This window comes from Spodoptera frugiperda, chromosome 14 (genome assembly GCF_023101765.2).
Source record: "Spodoptera frugiperda isolate SF20-4 chromosome 14, AGI-APGP_CSIRO_Sfru_2.0, whole genome shotgun sequence".
Lineage (NCBI taxonomy): Eukaryota > Metazoa > Arthropoda > Insecta > Lepidoptera > Noctuidae > Spodoptera > Spodoptera frugiperda.
The window spans coordinates 871,661-895,076 of NC_064225.1; the positions used below are offsets into that span (position 1 = coordinate 871,661).

The window sequence follows — 23,416 nt, forward strand, 5'->3', positions numbered from 1 at the left end:
TAGGAACTGTTAAGAAATAATAAGTATCTAATAGAAAATCTATATCTAATATGACCCGTCCAAAATAATAAAAGTATTATTTTGGATTATTTTTCCTCAAGATTTTTCTAACATTTAACGTTGAAAAATAATATTATAGTCTGTGGTTGCCTTGCTAAGTTTCGTTCTGAATCCAATGTAATGAGTTAATGTCAATAATTTACATGTATTTTGTTATTGAAAAGCAGACTAAATAATATAGCTTGATATGATAAACATTAATATCATAAAAACAATTTATTTTGCATTGATTAACTAAATTAGTAGAACAGATAAATAATTGAAATATCTTTCGTAACAAAGTTTAGTTCTATTCTCAATAAAGTTTAGTTTTCAAACGCACACTTTGTCTTTGAAATCATTGAAGTGTCAAACTGTCAAGCAGGAGACGCAACAGCATCTCAAAATAAACAACAGTGCTAATAAATAAATGAAAAAGAACACAATGCTCTAAGCTCTAAGTAAAATGTGTGAAAACAGTGACTATAAGTGCTAATTTACTTTTAGTTTCTAATTTTAAGTAGTAGTTTTAAAACATAACCTCAAAAAGTACGTGAGCTCAAGATGTTTTCGATTTGCCGGCAAACGCATCCTGCTACAGGAATTGAGCATGCAGTTAGCTGCTGCTTCTTTAACAATGAAGAAACATGTCTCGTTACCGCTGGAGCCAATATCATCAAGGTTTTCCGATTGTTGCCTGAAGGACAAACAAAAGAGGTTAACGCCGGTAAGTTTTAGTTTATGGATTTTTATGAGATATTTCTATGCTTATTTGCCGCTTAAAATTTACTTCAAAATGATCTTCAACGATTTTAGCGTTAATTTTGTTAAGTTTTCTGATGTTTTCATGATCTTTGCTTTATAAACATTAATCATCATGATAATCATGCCACATCAACATTGTTCGTATCAAAATTACCTTCGTACTCAAACTCACTAAAGTAACGAATCAAATGAAAATGTAGGACATGAAAGCTGCCAGTAACAAGATAAATTATTTTTATATTTTTAAAACTTGAATTGCAGCAAATTCGTAAATACTATCTCTAATTTGGCCATAATAATTTAAGGCTTAATGTTAATAGAAGTTTTGTTGACCAAAGACTGTAATGGTTGGATGGTTGACTGTTTGAGAATGCCTTAAGACATAAAGTCTACATGAATTCACTGCTGATTGTGTAAAGGAAAAATACTTAAATAAATGAATAAAGAGTTCACTAAATATTTTAGTGACCATAGCTTCATTTTTCATTCATATTTTATCATTACTCTACTAGACACAGGCTTTTCCAATAGCGGTATTTAAGTCAAAGTAATAAAGACTATAATTGTATAAATACATTTTCAGCTGGTCAACCGATCCCTCCTAAAATGAAGCTAGAATGTCTAGCCTCCTACACATTATGGGGCAACGTAATGTCCATGGCATCGGTCCGATGTCCAAGCGCTGGTAGAGATCTCCTACTCGTATCGTTTAGAGAAGCCAAGCTGTCCGTGTTACAGTATGATCCGCAAACCGATAACCTTATTACGTTAAGCATGCATTATTTTGAAGAGGATGATATGAAGGTAAGCCTTTTTAAATTGTTTTTTAAGTATATTGAACTGTTGGTAGAATTACTTCAGTGTGTTGCATTCCGATCAGACCATTGATGGGATGGGACCCAGTAGGGTTGATTACCCAGAGATTATGTGGTTACCTATTGAGTTTACCAGGGTTCCAATTCGAAATCTAAAATAGAAACGGGGTGGTTTTTAGCCAGTAAGAGTCTGACACTCCCCTCTCGCTTCGCCCAAAGTGGGAGAAATCATAGAATGATTTTCCCCCCTCAAAAATAAAGGTAGAATTATTATCAATAAAGTAGTAATATTGGTTTTGTAATTGTAGTTAAATCTAGGTCAGTGAACAGAAAAGTAAATTGTCTGGGTATGCATTTTATGACATCTTGTGTGTTTCTAATATTAATTAATGTTTCTTATGTCTATTTTTCATATTAATCTCCACAAACCATCTGATTAAAGCTCGAACGGCAGATGACATATAAAAAGAAGGAAAACTTCATATAACTATCAAACATCATGAATATTGCACACCATGTATTATATTCCTATATTTTCAGAACGGTTGGACCACCCACCCTCACATTCCATGGATCCGAGTAGACCCTGAGTGCCGATGTGCAGTCATGTTGTTATATGGAAAGAAACTAGCAGTATTGCCATTCCGCAAAGACATTACAAACGAAGATGGAGATCCTTTAGAAGCTAAACCTCTTGATAGCAAGTTAGCGGTGAGTATATTAATTGTAAATAGCTTTTGCATGTTGAATTTCTCATGCTCAACAAGCTTGAGAGTAAAATGCTGGAGAATTTCCAGACTTTGGTCTACTACAGTAGACTTGAGTCTGGGTACAAACTTTGTCATGATTTAGTATGAGGAAAATGTACCTATTCATATGATCCAGGAAAATTATCAGACTACAGCAGTTAATAGATAACAGAGACAATGGAATACCAAATGAGATAATTCTGGCATGCTTCTATTACTCCATTTACATTCACATCTACAGTACACAAATAGCAAAATCATCATCATCAGACTCATTGTTTAATTTGAGTAAGTTCAAATTAAAACAAAATGATTTGATCTATCTGTTCTTACTTCTTTATCTAGTTATTTTATAGATTGACGTGTTATAACCAACTTGTAAAAATAAATAGCATTTATCATTTAACCCAATATGTAAACTAATATCAAAGATGAAAAATCTGGATAAGAAGATCCAGATCGGACCAAAAATCCATTCAAAACAAAAACAGAACACATTGGCATTCCCTAGATTTTACCATAATCATGCATGCTAATATTTTAAAACATACTTCTTCGTTCCAGCAACCAACACAACCGATAAACCGTGCGCCCACGTTGGCCTCCTACGTGATAGTACTGAAAGACCTGGATGAGAAAATAGACAATATTATAGACATACAGTTCCTACATGGGTATTACGAACCCACACTGCTGATATTGTATGAACCTGTTAGGACTTTTGCTGGGTGAGTACCAACTAATACATACAGGAAAAATTTTGATAGGTATGGCAAAATCTTTGTAATAATTTATGATGTTCATTAAGTAAGTTTAGTAAACACGTATTTATTTTGTTATGTTCTATACAAAACTCTCAAATTAAGTCCGATTTCTTGGGCTCTGCTCAGCTATTATTAGTCGTAGCGTGATATTCTAAGGCTTATAACTTTCCTTGATAAATGCTTTATCCAACACAAAAATAACTATTCAAATCAGACCAGTAGTTCTGAAGATTAATGCGTTCAAACAAACAAATTCTTAACTTTGAAGTAGATGATTATGACTATCTGGGGCCTTGGTCTGCTATTACAATTGTGTCAGAATGTTCGATCACTGAGCAGTGCAAGAGGGACGGAGCTATGTAGGTAGGCCCCTGGTCTCATTACAATCACCTTTTAAATATTTTGCTACCAGCTAGTAGTAGTAACAAAAGAACAAATAATAATAAAAAATATTATTATTCTGTGACTTCCAGTCGCACGGCAGTCCGCAACGACACATGCGCGATGTGCGGCGTGAGCCTGAACATGAGCGCGCGAGTACACCCCGTCATATGGGCCACCGCGCATCTACCCTTCGACTGCATCAGAGCCGTGCCCGTACAGAAACCTTTGGGTGAGTTACCAACTAGTTACAGATCTTTATATTCTACTACACTAGGGTTGAAAAAGATTTCGCTGTAATGTAACATAAAGTTTGCTGTGTGAAGTTGTGATTACGAATATTGGCTGTCTAGTGCTAAAACTCGTGAGCGGTCGTACTCGGGCTACGGCATTTTAACTGAGCACTGGCGTTTTTACCCCGTGTAGACTTTCTTTTTATTGTTTTCTTGTTTTGCTTGCAATATTTTACAACGGTGCAAATAAACTGATTTTCTTTCTTTCTTTCTTTCTTATGAGCCCCAGTCTGGCTTGAAACTAGTCGAGTATCCTCGAAAAGTTTACATAATTCCTGTTTTTTATTAGCTTATTGTTTATATTGTTTATGTTATAATAAGCTCAAGTAAATCTTATAGAAAGTTCATTATTTCGAAAATTAACATAATTTTATTTCGACTCATATTTTTATTTCTTTACACGAGTTTATTTTTTTTTTACACATATACATTTGTTATTGACGATGGGCAAGACTATTTGATAGAGCTTGTTCTCATGGGCGTGAAATAAAGTTTGACACACAATTAAAACTTAATTTAAACTAAACATTGGTGCACAATACACTCCAAAAAAAATTAAGAATTGCGTCACTGCCCCGCGCGGGATTCATTGTGACGCTAGTACGCTACGCTCCTACGCAAGCGTCGGGTGGCAGGGCAGCGGGGAAATGGAATAGTGATGTGTGTTGCTCGCGTGCCTTCGACACAAAGTATAATAATCGAGATGCTGCGTTATAGGTAATTTTTGAATTGTATTTTACAGGTGGATGTCTAATAATGGCGGTGAACTCTCTAATATACTTGAATCAGTCGGTGCCGCCGTACGGCGTGTCACTCAACAGTATAGCTACGCATACCACTAACTTTCCACTCCGTAAGTCATTTGATTTATTTTTATTTATAGAATAATAGCAAAGATTTAGGTATGAGTGTATTTTAATGGTATATGGTGACAAACAATTAGACAAATTATTTAATGGTAAGTAATTAATCAGCGCTCTGTGATAGCGAAGGTGAAAACCGGTGTAGCGATCACCGTATTGTCAGAGGCACACTGAACATCAATGTAAAACTAGAGCGGTCACGCCTGGTGAAGTCCACGCTCCGCCCTGGACGTGCCCAGATCCAAAACCCCGAGCAATTCCAACTCCAACTGCAAAATCGCTTCCAGTGTCTAGCCGATTGTGGAAACGTGGACGAGATAAATCATGGGTTAGTGGAAACTGTCCGAGCAGTGGGGTCAGAGTTCTTCAAGACCCCCCGCCGAAACAGGCCCCAAAAGCTCTCCGACGGAACCTTAAAACTTCTTAAGGATCGTAGCGAGATGAGGCTGCAGTCTTCAGTCGATATGTCCGAATACGGCAAGCTCAATAGACGAATCTCGAAAGATATGCGACGTGACCTGCGGGCCTATAACGCGGCAAGAGTCAGAGACTTAATTGACCGAAACAAGGGCTCAAAAGTCTTCGCAAAGAATTCGTCTGTTGGGCAAAGCCAAATGACGAGGCTGAAGACCGAGGATGGCAGCGTCATCTCGTCGAAGTCCGAGATCCTCGGAGAGCTCGAGAGGTTTTACGGACAGTTATACACCTCAACACGGCAACCCATCGTCGGTACAGCTCGGGACCCATGGGCTCGCTGTCATCACAACGGTAAGTCCCCTCTTTGAGGAGTGGCTAGAGAGGCGCCACGGCGTCCTCACCTACCGCCTGACGCAGGTGCTTACCGGACATGGGGGTTTCGGTAGGTTCCTGTTCCTTATTCGACATTAGGAAACGCCCGGGTGTCATCACTGTGAGGACCGCCCAGAGGACACGGTAGAACATACAGTGGCGGTGTGCCCTGCGTGGGCTGAGCACCGCCAAGTCCTCAGGGATGTGGTCGGCGATGGCGACCTCTCGCGCCCGGTACTGGTTCAAGCCATGGTACGGAGCGAGAGGGACTGGGATGCCGTCTCCTCCTTCTGCGAAGCAGTCATGCTAGCTAAGGAGGAGGCGGGGCGCGTGAGGGAACAAACCTCCTCACGCCCCAACAGTAGAGAGACACTCCGGGCGTCGGGGATCGCGAGACGATCTCCGGCCACCGTAAGTGCGGGCCTGCGGACGGCGAGCAAGGATAGCTCATCGCCCGAACAGAAGCAGACCCGTGCGTGCGGCGCGTCGCGTTCCGCGCGCGCCTCAAAGAGCCATCAGACCACCACAGATGGGGCCCAGTAGGGCTGATGCCTGATCCGGAGCTGCGGACTACCTAGCGGGTTTACCGGGGCTCCGGCTCGAAAAGCAGGAAAAGGAACGGGGTGGTTTTTAGTCAGTAAGAGTTCCTCTCGCCTCGCCCAAGGCGGGAGAAGTCATTGGATGATTTTCCTCCGTCAAAAAAAAAGCTCGGGACCCAGGAGCTAAACTGACGCGGCACTACACTGAGGATATCCCAGCCTGTACGAGATTAGGATGGCTCTCAAACAGCTTAAAAACAACAAGGCGCCAGGCGATGACGGAATCACGTCGGAACTTCTGCGAGCGGGTGGAAAACCGATACTTTTAGTCCTCCAGAAGCTATTCAATTCCGTCATACTCGAGGGAATCACGCCGGCAGCATGGCAACGGAGTGTGGTGGTTCTGTTCTTTAAAAAAGGCGACAACTGTCTGCTGAAGAACTACAGACCTATCTCACTTCTGAGCCATGTGTATAAGCTGTTTTCGAGGGTCATCACGAACCGTCTCGAACGCAGGCTTGATGACTTCCAGCCTCCCGAACAAGCCGGATTCCGAAAAGGCTTCAGTACCATAGACCACATTCATACGCTGCGGCAGGTTATACAGAAGACCAATATAAGGTAGTGTCATTGGATGTCTTTTATTTTTGATATACTTGCCACTATGCTTGGCGTTTGTGGACTTTGAAAAAGTCTTCGATTCAATCGAAACCTGGGCGGTGCTGCAGTCGCTCCAGCGGTGCCACATCGACTATAGATACATCGAGGTTTTGAAGTGTTTGTATAACAACGCCACCATGCGCATCCGACTCCAGGAAGAGACTACGAGGCCAATCCAGTTGCGGAAGGGCGTGAGACAGGGAGACGTTATATCTCCAAAACTGTTCACGAACGCACTGGAGGACGTTTTTAAGCTCTTGGACTGGAGCGGACGCGGCATCAACATTAATGGCGAATACATCACTCATCTCCGTTTCGCCGATGACATAGTCGTAATGGCAGAGTCGCTGAAAGAGCTGAACACCATTTTCAGCGACCGTAATACCGTTCCCCAACAGGTGGGCCTTAAAATTAACATGGACAAGACGAAAATCATGTCAAATGTCCATGTTGCACCTATACCGGTTATCGTTGGGAACGATATACTCGATAGTTGTAGTATACCTGGGTCAGATCATCCAGCTAGGTAGGTCCAACTTCGAGAAAGAGGTCGTCCGAAGAATCCGACTCGGATGGGCAGCGTTTAGGAAGTTACATGAAGTCTTCTCGTCAAAAATCCCGTAGTGTCTGAAGACCAGGATCTACAACCAGTGTCTGTTGCCGGTGATGACGTACGGTACCGAGACATGGTCCCTAACTGCTGGCCTTTTAGAAAGGCTCAGAGTCGCCCAGCACGCGATGGAGAGAGCTATGCTCGGAGTATCTTTGCGCGACAAAATCCGAAATATGGAAATTCGCCAAAGAACAAGAATTACAGACATAGCTCTCAAAATATGCAGGCTGAAGTGGCAATGGGCAGGCCACGTCGCTCGGAGGACTGATGGCCGCTGAGCCAGGAAGGTGACTGAGTGGCGACCGCGGACCGGAAGACGCAGCGTGGGCAGACCTCCCACTAGGTGGACCGACGACATCGTCAGAGTGGCGGGGAGCCAGTGGATGCAGGTGGCGGCTTGTCGTTCTACGTGGAGGACTAAGGGGAGGCCTTTGTTCATCTGTGGACGTCTCTCGGTTGATGATGATGATGATGAATCAGCGCCCATGGAGACCCGTAACACTACAGGAGATACTAGTACGTTCCCGGCTAATATTTGGGGAATGGGCGTGGAGATGAGAGTAGGGGGATTGGGTCTCCAGTACCTTACTCACACACTGAATAAAACCAAGTGTTTAAACAAGATGTATATTCATACACACATCAGAACGTTACACTAAACATATTAAATACGTTGGAACACAGGGTTATGATGACATGTGACATAGCGAAATTCGTGTATCACGCGATGGCGAGCGGAGGCGGACTGTCGTTCGTGTCCCTCGGCGATCGATGCGCGCGGCGTAGGACCGCGGGCGAGCTGGCTCTCCCGCCCACCGTGTACATTGTAATTGTCTGTGTTGTATTCCCCGCAGGGATCCAGGAGGGCGTATGCATCACGTTGGACGGGTCGTGCGTGGCGGCGCTGGGCGAGGGCCGGCTGGCGCTGTCGCTGCGCGGCGGCCAGCTGTACGTGCTCACGCTGCTGGCCGACTCCGTGCGCACCGTGCGCAGCTTCCACCTCGACCGCGCCGCCGCCTCCGTGCTCACCACCTGCGTACGTATACTACCGCACTACTACACTCACTACCGCACTACTATACTCACTACCGCACTACTACACTCACTACCGCACTACTATACTCACTACCGCACTACTATACTCACTACCGCACTACTATACTTCCGCACTACTATACTCACTACCGCACTACTATACTCACTACCGCACTACTATACTCACTACCGCACTACTATACTTCCGCACTACTATACTCACTACCGCACTACTATACTTCCGCACTACTATACTCACTACCGCACTACTATACTCACTACCGCACTACTATACTTCCGCACTACTATACTCACTACCGCACTACTATACTCACTACCGCACTACTATACTCACTACCGCACTACTATACTTCCGCACTACTATACTCACTACCGCACTACTATACTCACTACCGCACTACTATACTCACTACCGCACTACTATACTCACTACCGCACTACTATACTCACTACCGCACTACTATACTTCCGCACTACTATACTCACTACCGCACTACTATACTCACTACCGCACTACTATACTCACTACCGCACTACTATACTCACTACCGCACTACTATACTTCCGCACTACTATACTCACTACCGCACTACTATACTCACTACCGCACTACTATACTCACTACCGCACTACTATACTCACTACCGCACTACTATACTCACTACCGCACTACTATACTCACTACCGCACTACTATACTCACTACCGCACTACTATACTCACTACCGCACTACTATACTCACTACCGCACTACTATACTCACTACCGCACTACTATACTCACTACCGCACTACTATACTTCCGCACTACTATACTCACTACCGCACTACTATACTCACTACCGCACTACTATACTCACTACCGCACTACTATACTCACTACCGCACTACTATACTCACTACCGCACTACTATACTCACTACCGCACTACTATACTCACTACCGCACTACTATACTCACTACCGCACTACTATACTCACTACCGCACTACTATACTCACTACCGCACTACTATACTCACTACCGCACTACTATACTCACTACCGCACTACTATACTCACTACCGCACTACTATACTCACTACCGCACTACTATACTCACTACCGCACTACTATACTCACTACCGCACTACTATACTACCGCACTACTATACTCGCTACCGCACTACTATACTCACTGCCGCACTACTATACTCACTACCGCACTACTATACTCACTACCGCACTACTATACTCACTACCGCACTACTATACTCACTGCCGCACTACTATACTCACTACCGCACTACTATACTCACTACCGCACTACTATACTCACTACCGCACTACTATACTCACTACCGCACTACTATACTCACTACCGCACTACTATACTCACTACCGCACTACTATACTCAATACCGCACTACTATACTCACTACTATACTCACTACCGCACTACTATACTCACTACTATACTCACTACCGCACTACTATACTCACTACCGCACTACTATACTCACTACCGCACTACTATACTCACTACCGCACTACTATACTCACTACCGCACTACTATACTCACTACCGCACTACTATACTCACTACTATACTCACTACCGCGGCGGCCAGCTCTACGTGCTCACTACCGCACTACTATACTCACTACCGCACTACGTATACTGACTACCGCACTACTATACTCACTACCGCACTACTATACTCACTACCGCACTACTATACTCACTACCGCACTACTATACTCACTACCGCACTACGTATACTCACTACCGCACTACTATACTCACTACCGCACTACTATACTCACTACCGCACTACTATACTCACTACCGCACTACTATACTCACTACCGCACTACTATACTCACTACCGCACTACTATACTCACTACTATACTCACTACCGCACTACTATACTCACTACTATACTCACTACCGCACTACTATACTCACTACCGCACTACTATACTCACTACCGCACTACTATACTCACTACTATACTCACTACCGCGGCGGCCAGCTCTACGTGCTCACTACCGCACTACGTATACTGACTACCGTGAACGATAAAAAAACGACTGCGCTCGACCGTTGCGTTCGGCGAGTGTCGTCGCTGCCGCTTGCATGCAGCGCGCTCGCGTCGCGGCATCCCTTTCCCCCGGCCCCCGCACGGTGCGTCGTTGTTGGATCGCGGCGTTAACATTGCCTACCGCACTACTGCACGCGGCGGCCTTAAACATCTTGCGGCAGAAAAAAACACTGGAAAAATGATGCTCACATCTATCCAATACAGACACACGCGTTACGTAATATAAAATCCCACCCAAAACATAACTGTGAAAGGCTGCCAAGTTCGATAATATTGGAATGCTTCGCCTATAAAAGAAGTGAGATCTAAATAAGTACCAAGTTCCATACACAGACCTCAGTTAAAAATGATATAACAAGTTGGCAAGTTTTCACACACTTTGTTATAAACCTACTAAACGCAAAGAGTCAAGTATATAATTTTCTATTAAAACTTGCCAAGTTATATCATTTTTAACTGAGGTCTGTGTATGGAACTTGGTACTTATTTAGATCTCACTTCTTTTATAGGCGAAGCATTCCAATATTATCGAACTTGGCAGAGTTTCACATTTATGTTTTGGGTGGGATTTCATTTATTTTTGTAAGGTTTATTTTCTTTTTTCTTATTTTACTTTACTTTGACTAAATACAAACCTTCGTAACGAATTTTAGGTCGGTACGACCATTGGAAGATATAGATAATTTTTTTGTTTTAGTTCCTTAGGGGTATGAATTTACACCTTCATTATTTTTAAAACCGACTCACACTTGGCCATTTTCAGATTTTTTCCTTTACCTTGACCTAAAGACCTACCTCCATGCCAAATTTCAAGTCAATACGACCATTGGAAGTGGTCTAGGTTTTTGATGAGTGAGTGAGTGAGTCAGTCAGTGAGTGTATAGTAAAAATAGCGATTTTCTGACGTCAATATCTCAAGACCTACAATAGGTACATTAATGAAATTTTTTATTTTAGATAAGTAAGTAGATCTCGACAGATACTAGAAATTTCATATGCGTAGATAAAATAGATTTTGAGTTATAGGTGGGTCGAACTTGGCCCGAAATGGTTCGTGTAATATAACCCACGGCCGGTGTGTCGGTTTTTTTGCTCGAACTTGGCGGACACACTGCCGTGTGTCTAGATAATAATGTACAATACCCGGCGATGAATATGTGACTATGTGACGTATATATCTCTCCACAGATGTGTGTGATAGAAGAAGACTTCCTATTCCTTGGTTCCCGTCTCGGCAACTCTCTACTGTTGCGAGTGACGGAGAGAGAGAACAGAATGTTGTTCTCTGTGGACAAACCGCTGGAAGCTACCGTCGATCTCACCGTGTCGGAAAATGGTAAGGGAAAATTACACACACACACACACACACAGTCACACCTTTTATCCCCGAAGAGGTAGGCAGAGGTGCACATTACGACACGTAATGCCGCTATACAATGTACACCCACTTTTCAGTTACATACTTCTAAAAATCACGGTTTACTCACGTACATGAATCAAGAAAATCTCTAGCTAGCTTCGAGTCACAGTGGGACTCTTCATCATGAGCAGTTTGCGCAAACGCGATGACGTCGTGCAGACTTCTGACGTCTCCGCGTCTGCGATTTAGTATGTCTCACGATAGTTATAATAAAAATATTACATGTACTTCTTTTAACAATGAACTTTATAATGAAGTAGGAGTTGTCCCATTCAAAAAAGTTAGTTGTTGGCCTTTTAAAATCTCTCTCCATCTTCTTTTCGTTCGTTTGTGTATTTTGCGTAAACCAGCTCAAGTCTGGGCTACCTGATGATAAGCAATCTGCGCTGTCAAAAGATACCAGTTACACCTGAAAAGTTAGAAGTACAGTCTCATTAACTTTATTTCGTAAGAGTCCACTGTTGGAATATGGGCCTCCTCTACATAAGAGGGATTTGCCATAATCGCCTTGCTTGACAGGTGGGTTTGAGATCCCAAATTTAACACGAGAGAACATTGCAGACCAGTCTTTATTAAATACGTAATCCCTTAATCATCTCTTATGTTACCGACAAGATCTTGTTTACAAATCCATTCCTAATATAATAATTTAATTCCAATCTTCAGCGGAGCACCAAGCCCAACAAGCGCAACAAGCCCAAAGCGCCCAACAAGCACAGCAGTCGAAGGAAGACCCGGCCGCCAAGAAGCGTCGCTTGGACACAATAAGCGACTGTGTGGCCACCAATGTGATAGAAATCAGCGATAAAGATGAACTTGAAGTGTACGGGTCTGATATTAGAACGTCTACTCAACTTACTAGCTATGTTTTTGAGGTGAGTCTTGCATTTATTAGTTTAATAAATCATTTTAACCGTTGCGGAAAGATATAATATAGCATACATATAATAGGCATAACTTGTCAAAAAAAACAGTTACAAGAAGTTGAAGACATCATGTACCGTCAAGCTTTTTATTCTTGAATGGGTAGGTAGAGATGCACATTATAACATGTGACGTTATTGTATAATCTACACCGCTTTTCATCATTTGAGTTATAAGTCCCATGTAATAAAGGGTTGAATCTATTGCTATAATATTGGGCACAATTCCAGACTTCGTGCTATTACTGAGTAATTTTCTAAATACTGAAAAAACCCAGCAATGATTAAGCTCGACTTGGGAACCGAATTTCATACCCTTTGCCCGGCAGTCACACTTACGACAATAATATAATGCGAGATGTTTGTCCAATGAGAATTTCCTAGTGTCAAATCATTGGCAATTTTTTTGCAGCTACATTGATTAGACAAATATTATTTTACGTTTCATTAGCGTCAAAACACAAAAAAAGTTCACGTTCATTCTTGGAAATGTGATAATTTTTTTTATAGTTAAATCTCAAAGTAATCCGCGATACAGGCTGTGCCTAATGCGGTTGTCACTGTGTAAATTGGAAAATGTATACATTTAGCTGGTAATAAAGAATTTTATTTATTATTAAACTAGCAAACCTGGCGAACTGCGTTCCGCCACCAATAATTTTCCCCTGTAAATTAAAAAAAAATCCTGAATTTTCTTTGCTATTAACCTTACGGAGTCCGAGCCCTTCCCAACGAATGCAAAACCGTGGAAATCGGTTCGTGCGTTCGGGAGTTATAGCGTCAGGAAGGAAAACCCGACTTATTTTTATATAATAGATTTAATTTCCTTAATAAAACTAGCAACTTGTATGTGTGTAGGTATGCGACTCCCTGCTGAACATCTGCCCCATCGGCGACGTGTCGATGGGCGAGCCGCAGCTGGTGAGCGAGGACGCGGGCGACGGCGCCGACCCCGCCGACCCCGCCGACCCCGCCGCGCCGCGCCCGCCGCTGCTGGAGCTCGTCGCCTGCAGCGGACGCGGCAAGAACGGCGCCCTCACCGTATTGCAGCGGGCTGTCAGGCCGCAGCTCATTACATCCTTCAACCTGCCCGGTACGTAGAGTAACAAGCTTTTATTACTAACAAATCTTCTATATACATATAAAAGAAAATTGTGTTAATTACACTATTTATAAATCAAGAACGACTAAATCGATTTGGCTGAAAATTCGTGAGGAAGTAGCTTAGAACCAAGAGACGGACATAGGGCACTTTTTAAAATAAAAGAAAATCCTACTTTTTAAAATTAAAGAAAATCCTACGTCAATGTGAAAATTCGGGATTGTCATACAAAGTCGCGGGCAGAAGCTAGTATAGCTAGCTAGTATATAACAAAATCTAGGAATCTAAGAAGCTATGATACTAAACTATGTAGCTGTACGAAAAAGATGCGTAGATCGAGTATTCAACGTATCGATAGTAAGGAAACCATCCATAGCACACATCCTTCTTTAAAAAAACGTCTTAGTTGAACCCATTTTCACCATTGATGCTAAGCTTTGTGTGCGAATGAATATGATTAGTAGAAGCAAAACACACAGAAACGTATCGTAACACATCTCCGGTGGAAAAAACACCGTGGTATCGGCAATCCGATTGCCGATACTTGCGTCGGCAATCCGATCACATTGATACAGTGGACGCAGTCTGAACAATTAATCCGTTTCTCCGATGCATACGATGCGGGCCCGTAGACGCTTACCTTAAGCCCTAAATTACAATTAAATTTGCTATTTACAATGTAATTTACAGTATTATTCTAGTTCTCAATATAGTATGAGCTATGCTATAACATATTATCCACCCGCAGGTTGTATCGACATGTGGTCGATCCTGGGCGAGCCGGGCGAGGGCGCGCGGGAGTCGGAGGGGGCGCACGCATACCTCATACTCACGCAAGAAGACGGCAGCATGGTACTGCAGACTGGTGAGGGATACTTGTCATGTATTTACTGTACTATATATAGTCGGAGGGGGGCACGCATACCTCATACTGACGCAAGAAGACGGCAGCATGGTACTGCAGACTGGTGAGGGATACTTGTCATGTATTTACTGTACTATATATAGTCGGAGGGGGCGCACGCATACCTCATACTGACGCAAGAAGACGGCAGCATGGTACTGCAGACTGGTGAGGGATACTTGTCATGTATTTACTGTACTATATATAGTCGGAGGGGGCGCACGCATACCTCATACTGACGCAAGAAGACGGCAGCATGGTACTGCAGACTGGTGAGGGATACTTGTCATGTATTTACTGTACTATATATAGTCGGAGGGGGCGCACGCATACCTCATACTGACGCAAGAAGACGGCAGCATGGTACTGCAGACTGGTGAGGGATACTTGTCATGTATTTACTGTACTATATATAGTCGGAGGGGGCGCACGCATACCTCATACTGACGCAAGAAGACGGCAGCATGGTACTGCAGACTGGTGAGGGATACTTGTCATGTATTTACTGTACTATATATAGTCGGAGGGGGCGCACGCATACCTCATACTGACGCAAGAAGACGGCAGCATGGTACTGCAGACTGGTGAGGGATACTTGTCATGTATTTACTGTACTATATATAGTCGGAGGGGGCGCACGCATACCTCATACTCACGCAAGAAGACGGCAGCATGGTACTGCAGACTGGTGAGGGATACTTGTCATGTATTTACTGTACTATATATAGTCGGAGGGGGCGCACGCATACCTCATACTCACGCAAGAAGACGGCAGCATGGTACTGCAGACTGGTGAGGGATACTTGTCATGTATTTACTGTACTATATATAGTCGGAGGGGGCGCACGCATACCTCATACTGACGCAAGAAGACGGCAGCATGGTACTGCAGACTGGTGAGGGATACTTGTCATGTATTTACTGTACTATATATAGTCGGAGGGGGCGCACGCATACCTCATACTGACGCAAGAAGACGGCAGCATGGTACTGCAGACTGGTGAGGGATACTTGTCATGTATTTACTGTACTATATATAGTCGGAGGGGGCGCACGCATACCTCATACTCACGCAAGAAGACGGCAGCATGGTACTGCAGACTGGTGAGGGATACTTGTCATGTATTTACTGTACTATATATAGTCGGAGGGGGCGCACGCATACCTCATACTGACTCAAGAAGACGGGAGCATGGTACTGCAGACTGGTGAGGGATACTTGTCATGTATTTACTGTACTATATATAGTCGGAGGGGGCGCACGCATACCTCATACTGACGCAAGAAGACGGCAGCATGGTACTGCAGACTGGTGAGGGATACTTGTCATGTATTTACTGTACTATATATAGTCGGAGGGGCGCACGCATACCTCATACTGACGCAAGAAGACGGCAGCATGGTACTGCAGACTGGTGAGGGATACTTGTCATGTATTTACTGTACTATATATAGTCGGAGGGGGCGCACGCATACCTCATACTGACGCAAGAAGACGGCAGCATGGTACTGCAGACTGGTGAGGGATACTTGTCATGTATTTACTGTACTATATATAGTCGGAGGGGGCGCACGCATACCTCATACTGACGCAAGAAGACGGCAGCATGGTACTGCAGACTGGTGAGGGATACTTGTCATGTATTTACTGTACTATATATAGTCGGAGGGGGCGCACGCATACCTCATACTGACGCAAGAAGACGGCAGCATGGTACTGCAGACTGGTGAGGGATACTTGTCATGTATTTACTGTACTATATATAGTCGGAGGGGGCGCACGCATACCTCATACTGACGCAAGAAGACGGCAGCATGGTACTGCAGACTGGTGAGGGATACTTGTCATGTATTTACTGTACTATATATAGTCGGAGGGGGCGCACGCATACCTCATACTGACGCAAGAAGACGGCAGCATGGTACTGCAGACTGGTGAGGGATACTTGTCATGTATTTACTGTACTATATATAGTCGGAGGGGGCGCACGCATACCTCATACTGACGCAAGAAGACGGCAGCATGGTACTGCAGACTGGTGAGGGATACTTGTCATGTATTTACTGTACTATATATAGTCGGAGGGGGCGCACGCATACCTCATACTGACGCAAGAAGACGGCAGCATGGTACTGCAGACTGGTGAGGGATACTTGTCATGTATTTACTGTACTATATATAGTCGGAGGGGGCGCACGCATACCTCATACTGACGCAAGAAGACGGCAGCATGGTACTGCAGACTGGTGAGGGATACTTGTCATGTATTTACTGTACTATATATAGTCGGAGGGGGGCACGCATACCTCATACTGACGCAAGAAGACGGCAGCATGGTACTGCAGACTGGTGAGGGATACTTGTCATGTATTTACTGTACTATATATAGTCGGAGGGGGCGCACGCATACCTCATACTGACGCAAGAAGACGGCAGCATGGTACTGCAGACTGGTGAGGGATACTTGTCATGTATTTACTGTACTATATATAGTCGGAGGGGGCGCACGCATACCTCATACTGACGCAAGAAGACGGCAGCATGGTACTGCAGACTGGTGAGGGATACTTGTCATGTATTTACTGTACTATATATAGTCGGAGGGGGCGCACGCATACCTCATACTGACGCAAGAAGACGGCAGCATGGTACTGCAGACTGGTGAGGGATACTTGTCATGTATTTACTGTACTATATATAGTCGGAGGGGGCGCACGCATACCTCATACTGACGCAAGAAGACGGCAGCATGGTACTGCAGACTGGTGAGGGATACTTGTCATGTATTTACTGTACTATATATAGTCGGAGGGGGCGCACGCATACCTCATACTGACGCAAGAAGACGGCAGCATGGTACTGCAGACTGGTGAGGGATACTTGTCATGTATTTACTGTACTATATATAGTCGGAGGGGGCGCACGCATACCTCATACTGACGCAAGAAGACGGCAGCATGGTACTGCAGACTGGTGAGGGATACTTGTCATGTATTTACTGTACTATATATAGTCGGAGGGGGCGCACGCATACCTCATACTGACGCAAGAAGACGGCAGCATGGTACTGCAGACTGGTGAGGGATACTTGTCATGTATTTACTGTACTATATATAGTCGGAGGGGCGCACGCATACCTCATACTGACGCAAGAAGACGGCAGCATGGTACTGCAGACTGGTGAGGGATACTTGTCATGTATTTACTGTACTATATATAGTCGGAGGGGGCGCACGCATACCTCATACTCACTCAAGAAGACGGCAGCATGGTACTGCAGACTGGTGAGGGATACTTGTCATGTATTTACTGTACTATATATAGTCGGAGGGGCGCACGCATACCTCATACTCACTCAAGAAGACGGCAGCATGGTACTGCAGACTGGTGAGGGATACTTGTCATGTATTTACTGTACTATATATAGTCGGAGGGGGCGCACGCATACCTCATACTGACGCAAGAAGACGGCAGCATGGTACTGCAGACTGGTGAGGGATACTTGTCATGTATTTACTGTACTATATATAGTCGGAGGGGGCGCACGCATACCTCATACTGACGCAAGAAGACGGCAGCATGGTACTGCAGACTGGTGAGGGATACTTGTCATGTATTTACTGTACTATATATAGTCGGAGGGGGCGCACGCATACCTCATACTGACGCAAGAAGACGGCAGCATGGTACTGCAGACTGGTGAGGGATACTTGTCATGTATTTACTGTACTATATATAGTCGGAGGGGGCGCACGCATACCTCATACTGACGCAAGAAGACGGCAGCATGGTACTGCAGACTGGTGAGGGATACTTGTCATGTATTTACTGTACTATATATAGTCGGAGGGGGCGCACGCATACCTCATACTCACGCAAGAAGACGGCAGCATGGTACTGCAGACTGGTGAGGGATACTTGTCATGTATTTACTGTACTATATATAGTCGGAGGGGGCGCACGCATACCTCATACTCACGCAAGAAGACGGCAGCATGGTACTGCAGACTGGTGAGGGATACTTGTCATGTATTTACTGTACTATATATAGTCGGAGGGGGCGCACGCATACCTCATACTGACGCAAGAAGACGGCAGCATGGTACTGCAGACTGGTGAGGGATACTTGTCATGTATTTACTGTACTATATATAGTCGGAGGGGGCGCACGCATACCTCATACTGACGCAAGAAGACGGCAGCATGGTACTGCAGACTGGTGAGGGATACTTGTCATGTATTTACTGTACTATATATAGTCGGAGGGGGCGCACGCATACCTCATACTGACGCAAGAAGACGGCAGCATGGTACTGCAGACTGGTGAGGGATACTTGTCATGTATTTACTGTACTATATATAGTCGGAGGGGGCGCACGCATACCTCATACTGACGCAAGAAGACGGCAGCATGGTACTGCAGACTGGTGAGGGATACTTGTCATGTATTTACTGTACTATATATAGTCGGAGGGGGCACGCATACCTCATACTGACGCAAGAAGACGGCAGCATGGTACTGCAGACTGGTGAGGGATACTTGTCATGTATTTACTGTACTATATATAGTCGGAGGGGGCGCACGCATACCTCATACTGACGCAAGAAGACGGCAGCATGGTACTGCAGACTGGTGAGGGATACTTGTCATGTATTTACTGTACTATATATAGTCGGAGGGGGCGCACGCATACCTCATACTGACGCAAGAAGACGGCAGCATGGTACTGCAGACTGGTGAGGGATACTTGTCATGTATTTACTGTACTATATATAGTCGGAGGGGGCGCATGCGTACCTCATACTCACTCAGGAGGACGGCAGCATGGTACTGCAGACTGGTGAGGGATACTTCTCTATATTCATTTATCTATAACTAGCTACTTCCGCGCGGTTTCACCCGCTCTGCTTGGCTCCAATTGGTCATAGCGTGATGTTTTACAGCCTATAGCCTTCCCCGATAAATGCACTATTCAACACAAAAAGAATTATTCAAATCGGACCAATAGTTCTGGAGATTAACGCGTTCAAACAAACAAACTCTTCAGCTTTATAATATTAGTATAGATATAAAAATAAGTCTGATTTTCCTACCAGACGCTATAACTCCAGAACTCACGAACCGATTTCTACGGTTTTGCATTCGTTCGAAAGGTCTTGGGCTCCGTGAGGTTTATTTCAAAGATAAAAGCAGAAACACAGGAAAAATCATTGGTGACAAAACGGACTTCGCTGGGTTTACTAGTTTTCTATTCCCCACATTAGCATTTTCTCTTGTGTCGTGAGTGCGTTTACAAATATACAAGTTCACATACACATGACACTCAGACCCGAAGCAACAATTTGTGGATCACACAAAGAGTTTCTCCGTGCGGGAATCGAAGCTACAGGGCAGCCAGTTGCCCGTCTACGTACAAAAATAAATAAATAATTTAATTATTCCCACCCAGGTCAGGAGATCAACGAGGTGGACAGTTCGGAGTTCATGACGGGCACTCCGACAATCTTCGCGGGCAACCTCGGGAACAACAAGTTTATGGTGCAAGTCACCACCACTGCTATACGACTTGTTAAAGGTGAGTGTTCGTTTCAAAATATTCTCAATTAACCTATCTGTAGATTTAGTTGGCAGAAACTTTGTTGTTTTTACTAATTATACCTAATGCGCTCTAACAAGGTGCGGCTGACAGATGCCAGTATGACGTTGACGTCTCTCTTTAGGGATGGACATTAGAAAAATCTTTTTTTATCGCTATCGATACTCGCAGCATACATTTAATTCTCTTGAATTTTTTTATTAAATGTGTGTGTTATTTAGTTGTGCAGTCTAACTACGTGTATATACTTGTCAAAATAAATATTTTATGACCGAGCCCTGAGGTGTTTCAGAGTTACAGTTTTACAGAACAGTGAAGAAAACAAGGATATATTAGTTTGTATATGTTGGAATAGTACCACCACGCATTATCAATGGCGCCGGAAATGTCTAGCCGCGTCTACAGTGGATTTACCCACATAATTAAAGGTTTTTTAAGAATGATAATTGAACGACGCACGATTTTCGTTTTTTATTCTAAAAAAAACATCGACTACCTATCCATCGTAGCCGTACATCCCATCACTAAACACGACTATGGCTTTACGTTATACGCATAACACTTTACTTTATTTTTCATTTCATTAGATTTTAATTGAATACTAGAACATTCCGGTTGGTTTTAATTTAATTAACTACGCATCCGAATAGGGATTGCAATCCGGTATCATTTTCAATCCGGCCGGATTTCACCGGATTGATGCTAATCCGGACGGATCCGGCCGGATCCGGACGGATCCGGCCGGATTTTAAAGTTACTTAGGGCCTAGTATTTAGTGGTTTTTAGTTTTGATAATAATGTATAAAAAGAAAATAAAATACGTATTTATGGAAAATTAATTCACTTTTAATTATATTTTTTGGTATTAATTGTAATTTTTGGTACTATTTGTACTAAATCAAAATATGAAACTATTTTTAATAATAAAGTAGTCAGTCTGACTCTCACTTATTGCTGTACCTATTTATGTAAGTATCTAAAAGTACTTAAGTAATAATAATACTATTAAACTCTTATTAATAATCTACACAGTTATATAACAAAACAGTCTTTTTTTGTACTTATACAATCAACAACTTCAGTTCATAATCCTAAGAAACAAAACAAGAAGCATATTTATCTTTTGCAAAGCAAAATTCAAATGAAAATTATTTCTGTGCCTGAAAAAACGATCTAAGAAACAAATAAACAAATAGTGTTTATTGTACTGTCTCCTAGTCTGCTTCTGATGGCACTACAAATATAACCTGCGGCAGAAAAGGCCCTTTCTGCCTCAACACTGATTGGCCTAATCGCCATCAAGTGACTGTAGATCAGCGAAATGTGTTTTCCTTTTACTCCTTCTACTTCATACGCAGTCATTTCTTTTTTAAGTGTTTTCTCATAATCTGTTTCTTTTTTAGCATTAACTTTCCCTCTATACCCATTTTTTTGACGTTCCCAGATCGCGTTCGCGTATTTTTTGCTTTACCGGATCCGCCACCGGATCCGGCGCCGACTCACCGGATCCGGTAGGTTCAAAAACACGTCGGATCCGCCGGATTACCGGATCCGCCGGACCGGATTGCAATCCCTACATCCGAATGATTTAACATAATACGAATGTGATACAGCTAAAATATTAAGGCATAATTTTTAAATCGCAGCAACTTTCAAGAGTGATACGAAACGTTACTGAATCTGTCAGCCGCACCTTGTTAGAGCGCATTACGTATAATGTATAATATAAGACGAGCGCGAAGCAAACATATTACATTTTTAGAAAAATTATTTCGCAGCATTTTCAGGTCCCTATTTGAGAACCTCTGTATAAGACTAGAATTTTCGTCACCTATTAAACTATAAACACGTATGTATTTAAAATTCTAAATTTCCAGTCTGTAGGTCATTTAACTTGATAGTCAAAAGTATCAACAAAAAAAGCCAAAACTAAACGTGAACCTTAACCATTTTTCTTCCAATAAGGAATTACTTAGTGTCACACCATTGGACGTTCAATATTTGACAGCTGCAGTGAATGGACAAAAAACCCTCCTGCTACATTTGCTCCAGCGTGTTTGTGAGCAGAAAAATGGTCCATCAAATTGGCGCAGTGACGTGAACCAGTGGAAGTTTGTGCATGTCAACATCAACAGCCTATAAATGGCCACTGCAGACTAAAGGTCTCTTCTCGCATGGAGAAGGTTTGAGTCACCACGACTAGGTATATTATTGTCAGTACGGGCTGTCCGCAGGCGGCAGCCAGCTGCAGACGATCCAGCTGGAGTGGACGGCGGCGTACGCGGGCGTGGCCGACCCCTACCTCTGTGTATTGTGTCGTGTAGCTATATTATTGCAGTACGGGCTGTCCGCAGGCGGCAGCCAGCTGCAGACGATCCAGCTGGAGTGGACGGCGGCGTACGCGGGCGTGGCCGACCCCTACCTCTGTGTATTGTGTCGTGTAGGTATATTATTGTCAGTACGGCCTGTCCGCAGGCGGCAGCCAGCTGCAGACGATCCAGCTGGAGTGGACGGCGGCGTACGCGGGCGTGGCCGACCCCTACCTCTGTGTATTGTGTCGTGTAGCTATATTATTGCAGTACGGCCTGTCCGCAGGCGGCAGCCAGCTGCAGACGATCCAGCTGGAGTGGACGGCGGCGTACGCGGGCGTGGCCGACCCCTACCTCTGTGTATTGTGTCGTGTAGCTATATTATTGCAGTACGGCCTGTCCGCAGGCGGCAGCCAGCTGCAGACGATCCAGCTGGAGTGGACGGCGGCGTACGCGGGCGTGGCCGACCCCTACCTCTGTGTATTGTGTCGTGTAGCTATATTATTGCAGTACGGCCTGTCCGCAGGCGGCAGCCAGCTGCAGACGATCCAGCTGGAGTGGACGGCGGCGTACGCGGGCGTGGCCGACCCCTACCTCTGCGTACTGTCTCTATGTGGCCGGGCGCTAGTACTCGCGCTCAGGGAGTTCCGAGGGAAGGATGGCAGCGTGAGTTATACATACATACTTATTTTGTGTCAGCAAACGTTAGTTAAATAATTTATTTGTATTAAACCAATATGGTACTTGAGAGAC

At 43.9% G+C, this 23,416-nt stretch overlaps 1 protein-coding gene and 1 long non-coding RNA gene across 11 annotated transcripts in view; one reads left to right on the forward strand and one right to left on the reverse strand.

Annotated features, from left to right (window-relative positions):
- Nucleotides 1–388: 388 nt before the first annotated feature.
- LOC118279119 (cleavage and polyadenylation specificity factor subunit 1) overlaps nucleotides 389–23,416 on the forward strand; it is a 45,949-nt gene continuing 22,921 nt past the window's right edge. Inside the window, exons 1-13 of one of the 2 annotated variants that reach the window (XM_050698304.1) lie at nucleotides 389–766; nucleotides 1,388–1,608; nucleotides 2,160–2,330; nucleotides 2,933–3,096; nucleotides 3,606–3,745; nucleotides 4,549–4,659; nucleotides 8,125–8,306; nucleotides 11,596–11,743; nucleotides 12,494–12,702; nucleotides 13,609–13,843; nucleotides 14,601–14,717; nucleotides 20,208–20,333; nucleotides 23,070–23,329. In XM_050698304.1, the coding sequence (XP_050554261.1) occupies nucleotides 604–766; nucleotides 1,388–1,608; nucleotides 2,160–2,330; nucleotides 2,933–3,096; nucleotides 3,606–3,745; nucleotides 4,549–4,659; nucleotides 8,125–8,306; nucleotides 11,596–11,743; nucleotides 12,494–12,702; nucleotides 13,609–13,843; nucleotides 14,601–14,717; nucleotides 20,208–20,333; nucleotides 23,070–23,329 (2,247 nt within the window). In that variant the 5' untranslated portion in view covers nucleotides 389–603. The remainder of the gene's footprint in view (nucleotides 767–1,387; nucleotides 1,609–2,159; nucleotides 2,331–2,932; nucleotides 3,097–3,605; nucleotides 3,746–4,548; nucleotides 4,660–8,124; nucleotides 8,307–11,595; nucleotides 11,744–12,493; nucleotides 12,703–13,608; nucleotides 13,844–14,600; nucleotides 14,718–20,207; nucleotides 20,334–23,069; nucleotides 23,330–23,416) is intronic. The other variant, XM_050698305.1, reaches the window with a different exon arrangement.
- Nucleotides 14,600–19,361, reverse strand: LOC126911382 (uncharacterized). Of its 9 annotated transcripts, none has more exons than XR_007705925.1 (4): nucleotides 19,244–19,361; nucleotides 17,895–17,998; nucleotides 15,298–15,401; nucleotides 14,600–14,674 (listed from the first exon to the last, which is right to left on the reverse strand). It is a non-coding gene; the product is annotated as an uncharacterized LOC126911382 (long non-coding RNA). The 9 variants fall into 9 exon arrangements; XR_007705926.1 differs by lacking the exon at nucleotides 15,298–15,401 and adding an exon at nucleotides 15,714–15,817; XR_007705928.1 differs by lacking the exon at nucleotides 17,895–17,998.